Raw genomic sequence first — 17,760 nt, 5'->3', positions numbered from 1 at the left:
AAAACCACAAATTTTGCAAAGTTCTGCTATTGTAAGGTAGATTTATAATTCAAAAAATGAAAGAGTAAAACATGTAAAAGTTAATATTAATCTTTGGGGACCGTCACACAATACATGCGCTGAATTGCTGAAGTGCAATGATTTGCAGAGCCTGATATTTTGTACTTTTTCAATTTGTGATACATCAGGAAATAGAAAGAAACTAGGTGAAAACTATGTGGAAATCCTCACATGAACATTTCTAAATTAATTTTTCTTTTTCATCTTGATCAAAAGAAAAAAACCCAGTTTAATGTGTCTTTACTGCTGATGTGGATGCACAATTAAGATTGAACCAGCCACAGTCACAAATGTATGTCAAAGTCATTATTTATTAAGACAATGTACAAAACTGTTGGTACTGACACAGCATGTGTAGCAAAGTAGGAAGTGGCAGTTTACTAAACGATAGTAGCAGTAAAATTAAAGAGTATCTGCACACCCTTTGGTCGCGTTTGTCAATTTGGAAATAGTTTCTTCTAAATCTTCTGTAAACAAGCTGTTTCTTTCTTAGCAAGTAGAACAAATGTTCTATAAATGTAGAAAACATAACAAAATGTTAATATTTCAAGAGAAACTAATTAATAAACAATGCACTGTAAAAATCATAAATTGCCTTTTGGTAAACAAGAATTTCTTTGGTTATTGCTGCATCTTAAGACATTCAGATGTAGGGAAAGCATGCAGAGTCCTGCAGTGGTCACCAGAGTAAACTTAAAGGAATCTTAAGGCAGGGTTTTGAGACTAAGGAGGTTCCTTGACTCTAAAGCAGAAGGTTAAGACATGAAGGAGCAGTCAGTTATCCAAAGGCTCCTGGAGGATGTCTCCTGGAGGATGTCTAGTGCATCTGAGGCTTCAGGGGAAAAGAAGGCTACGGAGGTTTTGCATATTTGGACACTTTAAAGGATCTGTCGGGGTCGGCCATAGCTCATTCCCTCCTGACTGGCTCCCTTATTGGACCCCATCTGCAACCCGATCACGTTTTTGCCGGCCTTCAGCTGCTCGTCGCTGAAATCTCGCTTGTTCTCTTGTGCTTTCCTGCAATACAGCATCCAGAAATGTCACACTTTTAAAATTAAAAGAAATGTGTTTACTGTTTATTTTTTGTTTTTGTTTGATTCCATTTGTTTTACTGGACTCACTTGAAGAACCAGTTAGGGTCTCCATTGTATGTGCCTTCCTCCTTGGTGACGGCCAAGCTGCCTAAAGCCGACAGGGTCCGTTGAACCGCTGCCAAGTCCTTACCTGTACCAGCACATAATGTTGAGGTTAAAGTACCAATCATTTGCTGAAGACTGGTCTGCTTCCACCACAGTAGCACATTCTAACCTTCCCATAGGTCCACAGTCTGGAACATGTCAGTCTTGGTGACGCCGTACTTCTCTGCAGCGTTGAGGAACTGCGAGATCTGCTCCATTTGTTTGAAGGCCATTGGTGAGCTCTGGATCTTCTTTATCGGTTTGTCTCCAGGAAACAAACTATTAATAAGTTCACTCAGGACCTAACAGGGTAACATGAAACAAAGAGAGGTTTGCATTATGGAATGCTCTTCTAAAAGCAGTGTGTCAAACAGGGTCAGCTAACTCACACATCCGTCCTTCAGCCAGGTCTGGAAGCCCATTTTGCCGGCCTCTGGCCTGCCCACACCAGAGCCACACTGACGGCTGATCCACTCCACCAGGATCTGCTCCAGCTCAGGATCGTACTTGCTATCGATCTTATCCTGAACCTGCCGACTCATGCCGTAAGATGGACCTTTGTTAGCCATGCCGACACTCTGGAAAATGAGAAGTGGATATGATAGTGCTGCGTTAGCATACTTCCCACTGGTCGTGCAGTGATGCTCCAGATTGATATACTTTTGGTCTAAAGTGGATGTTCATAGACAGTTCTATTTAAACTATAGAACTATGCAAACTATGGCATTTGCATAGTTTAAATGGAGCCCAAAAGTGACACCCCACTGTTAACATGAAAACCCTCTTAAACATCTAGCCATGAGACCAAGTCATAGTGTTGCAAGTGAATTATGTCTGAAGTCTTTCCTCCTAAGTCTTGAGTCAAATCTCAAGTTGAGTCTATTTAAATAACATAAATAAACTGTGCATGTCTCTGACTGTAAACATTGAATTTGAAGTCTGAACAAGAAATTTGACCAAAAATATAATCTAAGTAAAAACAATATTTCTCAAAAGCCTTAAGAAAAATATTTTTCCAGCCTCCATAAAATAATATAAGGAGTTTGTAAAAAAGTACTTTGCAATTAGAAATTTAGGAATTATTGTGCACATATTCCTATGTTAAGTGTCAGCAGATAGATACAGTGTACACCGCTTGGCTGTGTGACAGCTTTGTACAAAATCCCACCAGTAGCCTACAACATATTAAAGTGAAGTTGTTCTGTAATTGTTTCATTCATTCAATTTGTGACTTCATGACTTGGCTCCAAATGTGACTCCAGTGCATACCTCTGAGACTTACCTTTCTCTTCACAATGAAAGCATACAGCGTACAAAATTCACCAGCACAAACAGTGACCACATGCAGGTCAGAAGCGTGTAGATAAGTGTAACTGCTCATCAGCCCTGTTTGAATGTTTTCTGCTCATCAGTGAAAGTCACAGCATCATGTCTCCCAATGCATTCCATTCTGCCTTGTCAGGATGTTTAGGGCAAAATGATTTACAATAGGAGCACTATAGAAAGCCATCCAATTTCTGCACTTATGCCTTTGAAACACACACATACGCACTCTGTGTTAGCAAATGCAAACTGCCACAAATAATGACTAAATGAATTCATAGTCTTTTGGGGCCACCAGCCAAGAGCAAAAGGCATATCAGAATGCTGTCAGCGCCATCCAACCTTTGTTGCCATCTTGATGTCAGGACACGTCAACTTCCTGTTCCTAGAGAGGTTAAGGAGTTAAGATGTTAAAGATGAATTTGAGGAGATTCGAGGAGACTTCTTTTTTGTGATGTAGTTTCAGCCGCACCTTTAAAATCACAATGAAAAGTTGGGGACGGTTTGTCATGATGTTTCTAGAGGACAATCTGAATTTAATTTAGAGTGGGAATGCAAGAAACGATAGTGTCCAAGAACTGGAACATACAGAGTTGCCAACTTTCACACATCTGGAGTGAGACTTAAGCCTTCTCTCCATTTCTCACTCAGTCATTCTGCCAAGATTTCTTTACACTCCAATGTTTGTGATTGCCTCTGCGTGCGGTCATGGTTTTGGTTCAACTTTGGAAAACAAACACTTTTATGCTCGATTGCTCGCTACTACATTTATCTGTATGCTAAATGGGTAACTTAAAGACTAAAAGAGATGTAAGAATGTATGAGTAAATTTGCTCCTTTGTCAATTTTTACTACCATTTTGTTTGGTTGCCTTACTTCTATTTTGTGCACTTGTACTTACCTATACAGTAGTGTGTCAGCTTGTTTTCATGGGTAATGTATTATTTAGATTAATACAAGTAAACATGCACATATAATTTAAATTATGTAAGATTTCACTTCACATTTTAATGTGTTTTGGTTTTGATCCCCATAGGGAACAGCTGTCTCTGTTGAAACATGATTGGACAGATTGTAACCCGAGATGAACCTGAATGAACTCCAAGAGACCTCCTGTTAGAAGTTAGCATTTTTTGGAGGATCATGATTAGATTATAGATTACTTTAAACCACTTAAAGTGGGTCCAAAATATGTCCGGTCATACATCAACTGATGAATGTTTGGTACCTCTGGTAGACAGTTCCTTTGAATCCATAAACATATGAAAAACTGCAAAAGTATGAAATCACAAAGTGGTAAAAGAAGCAGCGCCTGGTAGGAATCAGTCAATTTTAGACCTTAAAACATAAGTTTTCCTTAGTTCTGAATAAGGTTCACAAAGTTAAGTAAAGACACTCTGTATGTCTGTAATGTGAGTTGGTGTGCCAAAGCCATTAATGGACTCCTGCCCAGAATGTCCGCAGCGAGCTACCATCAACCCTCTTTAATACATTGTGCTTTTCCTGTGGTGGTTTTCCAAGCCACACGAAACTAAACTCACATGCTGAGCAACACAGTCATTAACTTAAAGCCACAAGTTTACATATTTTAATTCATTTTCATCTCTGTCTAGGCCCCACACACTCCTACAGGCATTCATCTCCGTTGAATCAGTATTGCAGCGTATTGCTTGTCTGACTGGCCCTCAGCTTGTCTTTTTCTTGTTGGCAATCAGTAGTTAGAGTCATAAAGTACTCAGTGAACCACAACTGCAAATAGCATAGACTGAACTTATTGTGGGGACATGTTTACATGCACAATGCCTGAAAAAAAGAGAAGAGAAAAGGAGCCAGGAATGTGCATTACATGACAACCGTATCAGGGTTACATAAGACTTTTGGAGGTTAAGTGAGTCCAAGTCTATTTAACTGTTTATGGGCATCCAGGGACCTGTTGTTATGCTTGGCATCTGGCCTAGGGTCCAATAAGTCAGAACTATCTGATAAACAAGCTCCTGTGTTGCCTGTCTGCTTATTAAAAACATGTGGGAAAAGTCTAACATACTTTACAACCCAAAATGTTGTAGCAACTTCAACTTCAGCTGCAACAAGTTCTGTTGCTTTTTGTGCTACTAAAAGAAACACCGCAGAGGCTGTTCATAGTAATGGAACCCAGGGGTTAACAAGCGTTTTGATAGTAGAGAACATCTGCTAGTTGTTGGAATGCAAGGCCGAACGTATTGTGATAAATCAGTATTATGAGTGCAGATTGACAAATATTTTGTTTGAAGTCAAACAATATAAAAAATATAAAAACATTATCATTAAAATGTAGAAAACCAAAAACAAAACATCTTCAATATCTTTGAGAAATCTAAAAGTACTGATTCCCACAAGCCTTACTGCATCAACTGAGTCCCCACAATTATCCTCTCCTCCTCCTCGTGTTTTTCTGCTCTGTTTGTCTATCACCATGGTAAACGTGCCTAATGCCAGAACAGGAAACCCGTGTGAGGGCTGTGGCAACTATGGCGGCATGTAGGGACGTGGAGTCATGTAGCTATGCCTTTTCCACAGTTAACCAGCTAACCACCAATATAGGAATTTGGATTGAGCAAACTGTTTTGTGCGACTAACAGTCATTATGAGCATGTTGCTCCTCAGCATGACTTGGCAGATCAGTGCTGGGTGCAATGCTGCTGCTGATGGGATGAATCCAACGGTTTTCTGAGCTTTGTGTGGAGCATGCTGAGCTGCTGCTTCAGAGCTCTGCTGTAGTTTGGCTCTGGTTTATGGCAACTGAGCATTAAACTGCTGCTGTTCCCCCTGATCTGCCAGACATAACTGAGCGATTTTTAGAGCCTCCTGCCAAGGCTTTTTGCGGCTCTGATTAGCTTGACAAACTGCATAACTGCTGCTTGGTCAGATCTGATGTATTACATCTGAGTCTGAAATCGAGGATGTGCTCCAACTAGCCCCTGCGCTGACATGGATGCTTGGTTCCAGGGTTTCTGCTCTGTTTATCCGCTGCCGCAAGATTGGCAGAAAAGATAGCCTTATCTCGTTCCTGTTGCTGTTCAGAAAATGAGGCTGCCCACTGGTGCTTCCTACATATCTGCTGTTCCTGGAAACTCTTAGTGTGCTGCCATATTTAATGATTTGCTAGTTAACTGCAGTGCAAATATTCCAGAAAACTGTTTAAATGAGGCACTAATATGTGTTCACAAATGCAAGGCAGTATGTTTCTATGGTGGTGTAAGTCACATTTCTTTCTTCCTCACCTATTCATCTGCATCTTCATCAGAGCATCTTCATACCAGGCATGCAGCTATAAACATTTGGCTGCAAAGGCCATGTATGGCATTGGATCATTTGCATGTGCAAACATAGCTAAGTCAGTGTCACACAGGCAGATATGTTGCACTGTATTAGTGCAACATATCTGCTATCCTTGCTTTGCATGAAAAATTATTTAACAATGCATGAACTTATATTTAGGACTAAATGTAAAAGTAGTTGGGTGAAAATAGAAAAACATGAACTATATCTGGGTTTTCACCACTTTACCAAATTTTTTAAAAAAAAACAGCCTCATCATCACATTTACAATCTGCGATCCCACTGTAAGAGTGTTGACAAGAAATGTTAAAAACTGACACAAATCCTGTTTTTGGAAGCTTCATTTTGAAAACCGACCTGAATTAAAGGTGTACTCACTGTGCAAGAGAAAAGTCGAGTTCTGAGCTGGTTGCTGGTGTGGCGTGAGGGACAAGTGCGGATGCTTCACTCAGAGTTTGTATATGCTTGCAGGGACGTCCCTCCCAAAAATGCCTGCTTAAAAGGAGGAGAAGGCACTGATGACTTCACTAGCCTACTGAGAGACAGAGTCAGGGTGGAGGAAAGAGGAAAAATGGGAGCAGGGGAAGGAGGGGAAAAAGAGGAAACTTCGCCCTTATAAGGCCATGGCCTTTCAGCGGCTACCTCTCCCTGTCTGCTGCGCCTCTTCTCCTCACGTCAAGACCAAGCGCCCTGCCTTATTTGGGTAGAGCTCATTCCCATGCAGAGGAGGGAGACAGCAGCCAGGCAGAGTTGGTTTTGGTCAGAGGGAATTCTCCAAATACCTTCACCACATCACACATCACTCAAAGAGGCTGTGGGATGGTGGATGGGAAAGGGAATGCAAAGAAAACAGGGAAAATGTTTAGAAAAGACATGAGGTCCTGGTTTATAACGCACGCAAAAATGTTGAGAGGACTGAGTTGAAGAAATAATGATCCTCATATAGGATGGAATGGAATAAGGGCTAGAAATTAGATTATTCAACCCTCATCTTTCTCAGATTAAGACACAGAACTCCATGTAAGTCCTGTGAGTGTTGTGTTGTGTGAGTGTGTGCCAAGCCACCACTCGTGACATTTCCATCACTTCCGTTTCCATTACGGCTGCCTTTTGGCATGACACTCTCTTTTGCATGTGTGATTTTTGCTTCTGTGCTCAGAACACAAAAGAAACTGCTATTGCACAAATATATGCAGTGCCTTGAAAAACCTTCAGTACCATTTTAACCTTTTCACATTTTATCATGTCACAACACCAAACCGTAATGTGTTTTATTCTGGTTTTATGAGATAGACCAAAACCAAATAGCACAGGAGAATGTTAGTGAAGAAACAGGATCATAACGAACAAGAGACAGAGAAGTTGTGGGAAGTTTAAGGCAGAGTTAGCTCTGGTCAATCCATTGTCTGAATCAGAGAGGAGTTTGGCACAGCTGCTGGACAACCAAAATATGATGTTTCACTGAAACTGACGAGCTGGCAAAGGGAAACATTAACGAGAGCTGGAGTTCTGTTTGCAGTTTGGAAACACGAGGGAGAACATGCTCTGGTGAGATGAGAACAAAGTTGAAATTTATGGCCTACATGCAAAATACTGTATGTGACAGGAAACACACTACATATTATGCTGAATGGGCCATCCACACCATGAAATGTGGTGGTGGCAGCATTATGCTGGAGAGAAGTTTTTCTTCAGCAGGGACAGAAAAGCTGAATAGAGTTAATGGGAGAATGAATGGAGCTAAATACAGGGCACTTCTAGAAGAAAACCTAACAGAGGGCACTTCAGTCTTCAGACAGAAAAAACTGACCAAGCCAGTGTCCAGACTTGAATCTGAACATCTTTGGAGAGTTTTGAAAATGACTGCACAGATGTCTCCCATCCAACGTGACGGAGTCTGAGGAGAACTGTAAAGAAGAATGAGTAAAACTGCTCAAAGACAGTTCAGCTTGTGGCATCATTTTCAAATAAACTTCAGGCTGTAATTGCTGCCAAAGGTGAATCAACAAAGTGTTTTGCAATGGTTGAGAATAAATCAGATTTTATGTTTTTTGTTTTTAGTAAATTTGCAAAAAAAATAAAAAAGAAGAAAAACCTATTTTTGACATAGTCCTAATGTGATATTTGTGTTTAGAATTTGGGGGAATAGGTTAATTTAATACAATTTGGAATATGGCTCGAACATAAAATGTGGAAAAAGTTAAGCTCTATGAATAGTTTTGGATGCTCTGTATGTGTCTTTTTATTTGGTCTGTTTTCAACTGTAAAGCAGAACATCTTTCACAGAAGCATATTCATTTTTTAGAATGGTCCCGTCGAAAAATGACGTTCACAAAAGCTCTGCCGTTAATTAAGATTCTGTGTCTTAAGTGTTTTGCAAAAGAGTTTAAAATTTCACTCTGCCATGTGTTGTAGTTTTCAATATTCAGTCTTCACCTTGTTCACACTTTGTTTTGGTCAATTTTAGAACCTCCCAGCGTCATACAATGCAGTGTTTGCTTACGACCTTACCTAAGGCAGAAACGTTCCAGCAGTTTTCATGCTTCTGCACAGCGCTGTATCTCTTGCAAGTAAATCAAAGAAAAACGATCAACAAGACCCAGGCCAGCTTTATTGGTGCAGTAACAACTGTTTTTTTTTTTATGCGCCTCTGGACATCTCATTTATTCCTGCTCCAGCAGCTGGATGCAGAGTAGAACCAGGTGTTCTTATATCTCAAGGCATTTTTGTGATTTTCCTTTTGATGCAGCTTTGATGAGGGCTGTAGAAGACTACAACAAGGATAAACACAGCTGCATTATTACAGCTGAAGTAACAGTTATTAACATTTATCATTAATGAGAACTTGAAAATACGTCTTGTGGAGACATTATTTCATCTGCAAGTGCAACTTTACCAACTGGATCGCAATAGTAGCAAAGCATGTTCTTACAATGTCATTTAAATAAGAACTATAAAAAGGTGTCATAAGGTGGTGTGTTGAGGCGGTGAGGTAATACGCAGCGGACCCAGATGAGGTGAGATGAGGAGTTTAATGATGAAATAATAAACCGTAGCAAACAGTCCGGGAACCTGGCAGCACTGCTGAGCTGAAGGCTGTGCTCATACAGGTAGCAACAGGAAAACGAGGACTTAACAGTCTACTCAAAACCGAGACGTTCACAACGTAACCAAGACGTACATTGACGTAGGACCCGACAAACACACGGAGACACAGGTGACATTAAATACACAAGAGGTAATCAGGGAACGAGACACACCTGGGAACTAATCAAGGGGAGACAGGACAACACAGAGACTCAGACGCACAGGAAACTTGAAATAAACATACAGAAAAACACAGAACACGACAGTACCCCCCCCTTAACGGGCGGCTCCCAGACGCCCAAAACGGGAAACCCAACGAGGGTGGGCGGAGGGGAGCTGGATGGGGGGTCCAGAGTCCATAAACAACGAAAAACTACCCAACATAATTGGGCGGAAAACACAAGGGTCCAGAGTCCAAAAACAAACAAAACAAACCCAGAGGCGGGAACCACAGGAGGTCAGCGGCCGTCCGGCGCGCGCGGCCGGAGGCGGAAGATCGGCGGCCGTCCAGCGCCGCGGCGCCAGGCGGGAAACCACAGGCGGTCGGCGGCGTCCCGCGGCGCGGGCGGGAACTCCGCAGGCGGTCAGCGGCGTCGCGGCGCGAGGCGAGAACGGCGGCGCGGCGTCCGGCGGCCCCGCGGCGCGCGAGGCGGAAACCACAGGCGGTCGGCGGCGTCCAGCGCGCAAGGCGGGAACCACGGAGGCGGTCAGCGGCCGTCCGCAGCGCAGGGGCGAGAACCGCAGGCGGTCGGCGGCCGTCCCGCGGGCGCAAGGCGGAACCACGGAGGCTGTCCGGCAACCGTCCGCGCGCAAGGCGAGAACCACGGAGCAGTCCGGCGGCGTCGCGGCGCGGGCGGGAACCACGCAGGCGGTCGGCGGCGTCCGCGGCGCAAGGCGAGAACCACGCAGGCGGTCCGGCGGCCGTCCAGCGGCGCAGGCGAGGCGAGAACCACGGAGCTGTCCGGCAGCCGTCGCGGCGCAGGCGGGAACCACGGAGCAGTCCGGCAGCCGTCCGGCGGCGAAAGTCTCTAGGCCGCGAAGCGGCGGCGACGAAGCAGGAAAGTCTCTGGGGCGCCGCGAAGCGGCGGCGAGAGCACAGGGAGTCTCTGGGGCCGCCGCGAAGCGGCGACGAGGCACAGGAGTCTCTGGGGCGCCGCGAAGCGGCGACGAGGCACAAGGGAGTCTCTGGGGCCGCCGGGCGGCGACGAGGCACAGGAGTCTCTGGGGCCGCACGGGGGCGGCGACGAGGAGCACAGGGAGTCTCTGGGGCCGCACGGGGGCGGCGACGAGGAGCACAGGGAGTCTCTGGGGCCGCACGGGGGCGGCGACGGGGAGCACAGGGAGTCTCTGGGGCCGCACGGGGGCGGCGACGGGGAGCACAGGGAGTCTCGGGGGGAGCACAGGGAGTCTCGGGGGGGAACTCACTTGGCGGCTCCTCCGGCCGCGGAAGCGGCGCTGCTGGCGGCTCCTCCGGCCGCGGAAGCGGCGCTGCTGGCGGCTCCTCCGGCCGCGGAAGCGGCGCTGCTGGCGGCTCCTCCGGCCGCGGAAGCGGCGCTGCTGGCGGCTCCTCCGGCCGCGGAAGCGGCGCTGCTGGCGGCTCCTCCGGCCGCGGAAGCGGCGCTGCTGGCGGCTCCTCCGGCCGCGGAAGCGGCGCTGCTGGCGGCTCCTCCGGCCGCGGAAGCGGCGCTGCTGGCGGCTCCTGCCGCGGAGGGTCTGCTGCTGGCGGCTCCTGCCGCGGAGGGTCTGCTGCTGGCTCTTGTGATGACGGAACGGGGTTGGTGGATCGGGAGGACAGAGTCTTGGGTCTGGGAGGCAGCGGTTCTCCAGCCATGACAGCTAGCGCTGCCTCACGCTCCCACTCTGCCTCCCTCTGCAATGCTACCAGCTCAGGAAGCGGAAAACGTGGAACCCAGTAATCCAGCAACAGACCCAACCGGATGGCGAATCCAAGCCGTCGTCCCGCAGCGTACGGCTTGGCCATGGCTTCCTCATACTCCCGTATGGTGTCTGTTAACTCCTGAATCTCCTCTGGGTCCATGATGGGAAGTGCGTGCCTCACCGTTCAGTTGGGTCGGGTCCTTCTGTCATAAGGTGGTGTGTTGAGGCGGTGAGGTAATACGCAGCGGACCCAGATGAGGTGAGATGAGGAGTTTAATGATGAAATAATAAACCGTAGCAAACAGTCCGGGAACCTGGCAGCACTGCTGAGCTGAAGGCTGTGCTCATACAGGTAGCAACAGGAAAACGAGGACTTAACAGTCTACTCAAAACCGAGACGTTCACAACGTAACCAAGACGTACATTGACGTAGGACCCGACAAACACACGGAGACACAGGTGACATTAAATACACAAGAGGTAATCAGGGAACGAGACACACCTGGGAACTAATCAAGGGGAGACAGGACAACACAGAGACTCAGACGCACAGGAAACTTGAAATAAACATACAGAAAAACACAGAACACGACAAAAGGTAAGATGCTTTCATAAATTATTCTGCTAGTTTACTGAAAGAGTAATTAAAGAAGAGAAGATTTTTTTTATATCAAAGAGCCTCAGGCAGATTATTTGATTAAACACTGTAAAATAGTTAACACTTGCATCAACTGAGTCCAAAAAGTACTTAGCAGGACTCATGTTGGAGAGAAGGATGCTGTCCAAGGTGCATGTCCTCTTGGACAGAGTGTCTGACCCACTTCATGACGTGCTGCTCAGCTACAGAAACACTTTTAGCAAGCAACTATAACAAAATGTGACACAGAAAATTATTCCTGCCTGTCGCCCATCAGATTATACAATAACCAACTCTGTTTCACTTAGTACATATATGTATATATATTACAAATTAATTTATTGCTATCAACCATTCCAGCTGTTTGTTTCTGTTACATATTTGGTGATACTTTAGAAGGCAAAATAATTGTAACAAGACATTGTAGAAATAAATCTAGTGGGTTTTTTTTTTTACAAGACAGCAGATGTCAGATAGAAGCAGCTTTTTCACTGAGATTTTGCTGTCGAGATGGAAAAGTTGACTTAACGACTGTTAGCTGGAGTCTGTGTGCTATGAACCTAAAACAGAAAGACATGAACAATTCATAGCTCATTTATTCACCACAACAAATATTATTGTGGCATTCATTAGAGTTATTGCCAATAGCATGTTTTGCATCATGCACCTGCAATACTCGGATTTCACTGTTTATAAAACACATGTATGTTTGGTTCATTAACTAGCTCCACATAAATGAACCGCCGACAGCTCGGCCTGCTGCTCATTTCTTTATATGGGTTGTATGTTTATGTTGGCCCAGAAAAAAATCATAGTCTCTCAGACAAGTTTTTATTACATCCAAATCAACAAAATATCATCTTTTGTTTTTACACAGCCTGTTCTGGTCCTTTATTCACAAAAATACTTTTTTTTTTTTATATATATTGAAAGTATTCATGCAATGCAAATTCACTGTCTGTAATCACATGTATAACTACAGCACAGGTTCTCAAGCTATAGGATCACAGACCTGGTGCAGTAACAATCATTTTTATTAAGAATTTATTCTCTCCGTTGTATGAAGACAAGTGGATTTCAGTGATCCCTAGATGTCCTGCTGGTTGGTCACTCAGTGTATGGGTACACAATGTGGCCGGTGAATATATTGTATTCCATAAATGTGCAGAGCTTCCTTCCAGACACCAGCTCCACATAGACCTGATCGCCTCGCTGCATCTCCATTACCACAACCTGAAAACAGAGATGTGTAACATATTGACCAAAATAAATAAAGCAAAAATATGTATGCATTTTCTTTGTAATACTCTTTTCCCATCTAACCTGAGTGGCACTGTCCTCGATATCTTCTCGATTGTTCTCCCACACGCTGACCCCCATCTTGCCATTCTTCATGAGCTGGACCTACACATGTAATAAACATCACAGACGAAGGGAAACACAAATGGATCAACCAAGATGCTCAGAAGAGAAATGTTCACTTTGAAATTTAGGGATACCTTGTGGTACAGGCGTCCATCCACTCCAACAGAAGAGAAGACAGTGACAGAAAACATGTAAACACCTGGACTAGGGGCAGTGAAGACACCTGCAAAAAGAAGGGAAGTATTTCTTTTTAATTCAGCTTGAGAAAATATTCCATTGTTGCTCAGATTACTTCTTCCTGGTGTGCTTATTACCCAGTGAGGGGTTGTAGCCATTGCCACTGTTGAGCGCTACGTTGGCGTAAGGGATCGGTACATTGGTATTGAAAGGACCAAAGCAACGCTCAGTAGATCCAGGAATGTCAATGGCTAAATTCTGATTCATGGTGGCCTTGAAGGAAACCTTGAAACCACCTGAAAAGAAAAATCAAACACTACTCGGCAACTACACTTTCATGCCCTCATGCAATATTTGATTCTTTTAAGCATTGGTGTACCTGAAAGTGCATTTACTCTGCTATTCAGGGACATAATTTTCTCCCACAAGCATTTTATCCTGCCAAAGCTCTCTTCTTCTAATTGGAACATCTCATTGGCGGCACAACAGCAACCACGTTGACGGTTGAAAGGACAATCGCAGTCCCACTTGCTGCAGGTAAGAGGCACGTCCAACTTAACTGCAAAAACAGGAAAATCACAGTCAGTATCAGTATTCTGACATTTATCATCATAATTTCTGATGCGTGAGATTTGATCAGATTTTCTTTATAGATCACTTTTAGTGCATTAAAATGTATCACTTTGTCAAAACTGAGACAAGAAGCAATCATGTAATCAACAATTACACCAAGAAGTAAAAATTTTTATTAAACCAGATGAGAGTTTGTGGCTTACGTGCATCCTGTTTGAGAACGTCCATAGCAGAAGAGAGGGCCTCAACGCGTCCACAGAGAAACAGCGACCCCAACAGGAGCATTAGAGGTAATACAGCCATCTGGAAAAAAGGGAGAAAAAGAAGCGTGTAAAAATTTACATATTTTACCAAACAGACAAACAAGTAAACAAATCATAATAGTAATAAACTATTGACTTTTCCACTTAAGTCTAAAGTTTTAGGTTTTTGTTCATAGGGCAAATACACACCAAACAACAAAGTAGAGTCCTCAAGAGCTACAATCCTGTAAGTTTTATGCACATGTTTTTCAACACACCTAAATAAAATTACTCAATTCACTTATCAGTCGTCATCCAGCTTTACAGAGACCTGGTAATAATCCAGTTATTTAATTCAGTGTTGCTGGGGAAGGGAGCCATCTACAAGTTGCAGGATAGAAGCTCTCAAAGACTGGACTTAGATTCCCCTGAACTAGATGTATTCAATAGCAATAGCGTATTTAATAGCATGAAATTATTATGCTTTATAATAATATTAATAGCACTGGGTTTTGTCAAAAAGTAAGCTAATACTAGTTATATTCAGGATCAACACTTTGACCGAAGAATTGGTCATGTGGTCATATGAACAGGTAATACTACAAAGCAGTATTAAAGTACTGTATTATTGTACTGTATAATATATAGTAGCTATATACTATATAATTGTGAAAATGTACAGTAGTAAACACTATGAATCTTTTGTTAGTAAAAGTTTTATCAAAAACCAAACCAAAAAATTGGTTTGTCTTTCAGCAGAATATACAAAAATGATTAAATGGTGTTTATAATCCAGGTGTTTTCTCCTTAATTATCAAAGGAGAAAACACCTTTGATAAGGTGTTTTATTATTCCTCCTTTTGACAACTTGAAAGCTGGATGAAATGTTTGAGCTCCAGCAGACTTTTTTAAATCATCACAGTATGATGAATCTGCACATTTAGTTAAAAGTTTTTGCTGTTCCTCATTGTCAAACTCACAGCTGGAGGATTTCTGTATCTTATGTTTTCTCCTACATATTATGTTGTTTTTAAGTTATTTAAGTGCCCAAAGGTCTGTATTATTATTATTATTATTATTGTTGTTTTCATTTAAGGATAATTACTTTATCCTTACTTTAAACAAGGATAAAGTAATTATCCTTGTTTAATTACTTTATTCCATTTTTTAAGGATGATAAACATTTTACATGAAAAAATGAATTTTTAAATCATGCTGGGAAGTAAGGATGGTCCAGCTCTTTTATAAGCTAAGTCACAACAACACACATTTCACTCAAGTTATATTTTATCTCAGTATTGATCCACAGTGATTATTGTTATTAGTTTCTATCAAGCATTTGTTAACTTGTAACTGATATAATAGTGAATTAAGCAGAGACAGAAATGTAAAACTTACTGTTTTGTTTAGTTGCTCTCTCTTCTTGTTCAGAAATGCTGAGTCTATTTCAGGTGAGTTTGTGAAACTAAGATTTTAAAGCAGGGGGACTCTGTTGCCTCTTATTGAATGACTAAAAGAGATCCACCCCAAAAGGTGGTGACCAGCAGTAACTCCACCTCCTCACACGTAAATTTAAAAACAGTAAATAAAGTACTGTACGTTTGTTTTCTCCTGACAATGAAAGGCATGTCTGTCTATGGCAACATAGTACCAAGATGGATTTCATTTTTTCTAAGGTGTAAAAGAACAACAATCACCCCTTGCTTGGCCCATAATACCCTTTATTAGGACATTGGTCTCTGGTTGCTGTCCTTTCATAAGACACTGAAGGCCAGTGTTAAGAAAGCAAAATAGTTTATCTGTTGATCGATAATGGCCTGAATAAGACAACAATACGCTTTCACCTGATTCTCATGATGAGGTTTGGCAGATACTGTTTTTTCCATAATGGCTTTCTTCTCAGTTATTGTAGTAGAAGCAGACACTGAATAATCTCTTGTTGTTGGTTGGGACATGTGATATGTATAAGGCACACTCCCTATTCATGTGAATAAAGTTATCCAGTCTTTTAATTCAGTCAAAGCCATCCACAAGGCGTTACTATAGATTTTCACTGTCGTAAGAAAAATTCAAAGAAAGCCAAATATGATAGATGTCCAAAAGGTACCAGGAAAATGCAGTCAAGCAGTGAAACACCTGAAGCCTATTAGAGAATAGACCTGACAAGTTCTGGTTGCTCAAGACTCTTATTTCACAGAGTGAGTGGCAGTCTACACCCTGAACAGGTTGCCAGACCTTTAAATGGCCCGTTTAGTCCATTACAGGAAAACAAATTGTGTCCGGGTAACTTTGAGAGCATAACCCATGGGAAGAAAGAAATGGACTGAGACAGTGGATGAAATTTGACAGATTAGCTTATTAGGACTCTTTTATCACTGTGTGTCTTGCTCATTGCTTTTAGGATTTTTGTTTTAATTTATGAACATATGGGGTTGCGTATATTTGACTTGCACCAAATTAGAGCTATTCTGTTTCTTTTAGACTAAGTGTTAGTCAAAGAATAGCTCTGAAATAAAAATTTAACAATGGACGGGAAAAGAACTCTGGATAGAAAAGAGAGTTGATGCTTTGTTTCAGTCAAAATTCTCATCATCTTCATTTACTTCTTGGCTTCTAATCTTTCCCAGATTTGAGCAAAATTCAAATATTGAATAAAAATAACTTGTGAATTTATTTGAGAAAGGTTGTATTAACAAAAGCAAGCATCTAAATTAGGATACAACAGATATCAAAGGTCAATATCGTTGTTCCAGTAGTTTCTTTTAACAGCAGGGAGTTTCCTTTCAGCAGCTTTAAAGCTTCTCTTTCCTTTTGGGACAGTGGCCTCCCTATTCTGTTTGTTCACTGCTTGATTCCCAGATCAGCTGACCTGTTTCTTCTTGCTTTTTCCTGTGTTCCTCTGCTCTTATCGACTAGATGGAGGCCAGGATGCATTAGGTGCTTTTTGTTAGCTTTGCACACCTCTTCACAAAACAAGCGATTCATGGAAAGACCTACTGTAAAGCCGATCTTTTGTTTTCTATCCTCGGATGAGATTTCAAACTCCACAGTTGAATTATGATGTTTTTGGTCCATTTGAGATAGCTTAACAAGGACGTTTGGCAATTTGCTAAGTAACAGAAAGAATATAAGGTACAAGCATTTGCCATTTTTAATTCTTCTTCTTCATCAAACAAGAATTATCAAATTCTATTAAAAAGCAACAATAGTGTCGTAACTGAAGTTTTTCAACTTTTCCTGCAGGTGAAGCCATGAGTTTTGTCCAGTTTCAGTTTAATAATTTGTCCTACACCTGAGTCGTACTGAGGCATGTTCTTTTCACAGACCTAGGATATTGGATATTTCCAGATGTTTTAGTTGTGAAGAGGTAGAGGAAAGAGTTTAAGGAGATTAAAATCAGGGATCATGAACAGAACTTCAAGTATTTTCTGCTATTATATTTAACAACATCATCTGAAAAGAAATGGCACAACTACAGTCCTACATTTGAGATTAAAAGAATTTGTACCCAGGGAAGATTTAAATTTAAAATAATCTTTTAATTTTTATACATATTAACATGTTTCTTCAATCTGACTGGAAGATTTTTTTAATATTTTAAGAGTGACAGAATCAGATATCAATGTAAAGAGGTGGTATTATGTATTTTTTAGGCACTATTGCCTTTTTATAGCACAATACAGTAACAATGTTTCCTTAAGTTGTTATAAAAAATATAACATTATTACATGATATAAAGCTTAACAAAGCTGATTTTCACATTAAATAAAGAATTAATTTATAATTTACACATTATAAATGGATTCTACATTCATGAGAATCCATTGACAAGGCGACTATCAAAGTCTAGGCCCCTCTTTAAATACCATAGATGTAAAAATTTGGATGGCCATTCAATCTCAAGCACTTGGAGATCATTAAG

The 17,760-nt window shown here is 42.1% G+C and overlaps 2 protein-coding genes across 3 annotated transcripts; both read right to left on the bottom strand.

The window, feature by feature from the left end:
• Positions 1–351: 351 nt before the first annotated feature.
• Positions 352–6,418, bottom strand: tagln (transgelin). Of its 2 annotated transcripts, XM_044118855.1 has the most exons (6): positions 6,258–6,418; positions 2,904–2,946; positions 1,628–1,816; positions 1,369–1,540; positions 1,182–1,284; positions 352–1,077 (listed from the first exon to the last, which is right to left on the bottom strand). In XM_044118855.1, exons 2-6 carry the CDS (start codon positions 2,913–2,915, stop codon positions 939–941), a joined length of 615 nt encoding a protein of 204 aa, XP_043974790.1. In that variant the 5' UTR covers positions 2,916–2,946; positions 6,258–6,418; the 3' UTR covers positions 352–938. The 2 variants fall into 2 exon arrangements, with proteins under 2 accessions (XP_043974790.1, XP_043974791.1); XM_044118856.1 differs by lacking the exon at positions 2,904–2,946 and having other exon boundaries at positions 6,258–6,414.
• A 5,880-nt stretch (positions 6,419–12,298) lies between these two features.
• cbln18 (cerebellin 18) lies at positions 12,299–15,294 on the bottom strand. The gene is made up of 7 exons (XM_044118854.1): positions 15,237–15,294; positions 13,800–13,899; positions 13,403–13,582; positions 13,161–13,319; positions 12,981–13,069; positions 12,805–12,885; positions 12,299–12,714 (listed from the first exon to the last, which is right to left on the bottom strand). Exons 2-7 carry the CDS (start codon positions 13,897–13,899, stop codon positions 12,589–12,591), a joined length of 735 nt encoding a protein of 244 aa, XP_043974789.1. The 5' UTR covers positions 15,237–15,294; the 3' UTR covers positions 12,299–12,588.
• Between the last annotated feature and the right edge of the window lie 2,466 nt (positions 15,295–17,760).

Source organism: Gambusia affinis, linkage group LG06, assembly GCF_019740435.1.
Source record: "Gambusia affinis linkage group LG06, SWU_Gaff_1.0, whole genome shotgun sequence".
NCBI lineage: Eukaryota > Metazoa > Chordata > Actinopteri > Cyprinodontiformes > Poeciliidae > Gambusia > Gambusia affinis.
This window is presented reverse-complemented; position numbering and strand designations above follow the sequence as displayed.

Coding starts and splice junctions, on each gene's coding strand:
- tagln (XM_044118855.1), bottom strand. Junction 1,541..1,627: donor CCTGGCTGAAGGACGGATGT/GTGAGTTAGCTG, acceptor TTACCCTGTTAG/GTCCTGAGTGAACTTATTAA. Junction 1,078..1,181: donor GACCCTAACTGGTTCTTCAA/GTGAGTCCAGTA, acceptor GCTGTATTGCAG/GAAAGCACAAGAGAACAAGC.
- cbln18 (XM_044118854.1), bottom strand. CDS start 13,899: ATGGCTGTATTACCTCTAATGCTCCTGTTGGGGTCGCTGTTTCTCTGT. Junction 13,070..13,160: donor TGGCTACAACCCCTCACTGG/GTAATAAGCACA, acceptor TTCTTTTTGCAG/GTGTCTTCACTGCCCCTAGT. Junction 12,886..12,980: donor ATGGACGCCTGTACCACAAG/GTATCCCTAAAT, acceptor TTACATGTGTAG/GTCCAGCTCATGAAGAATGG.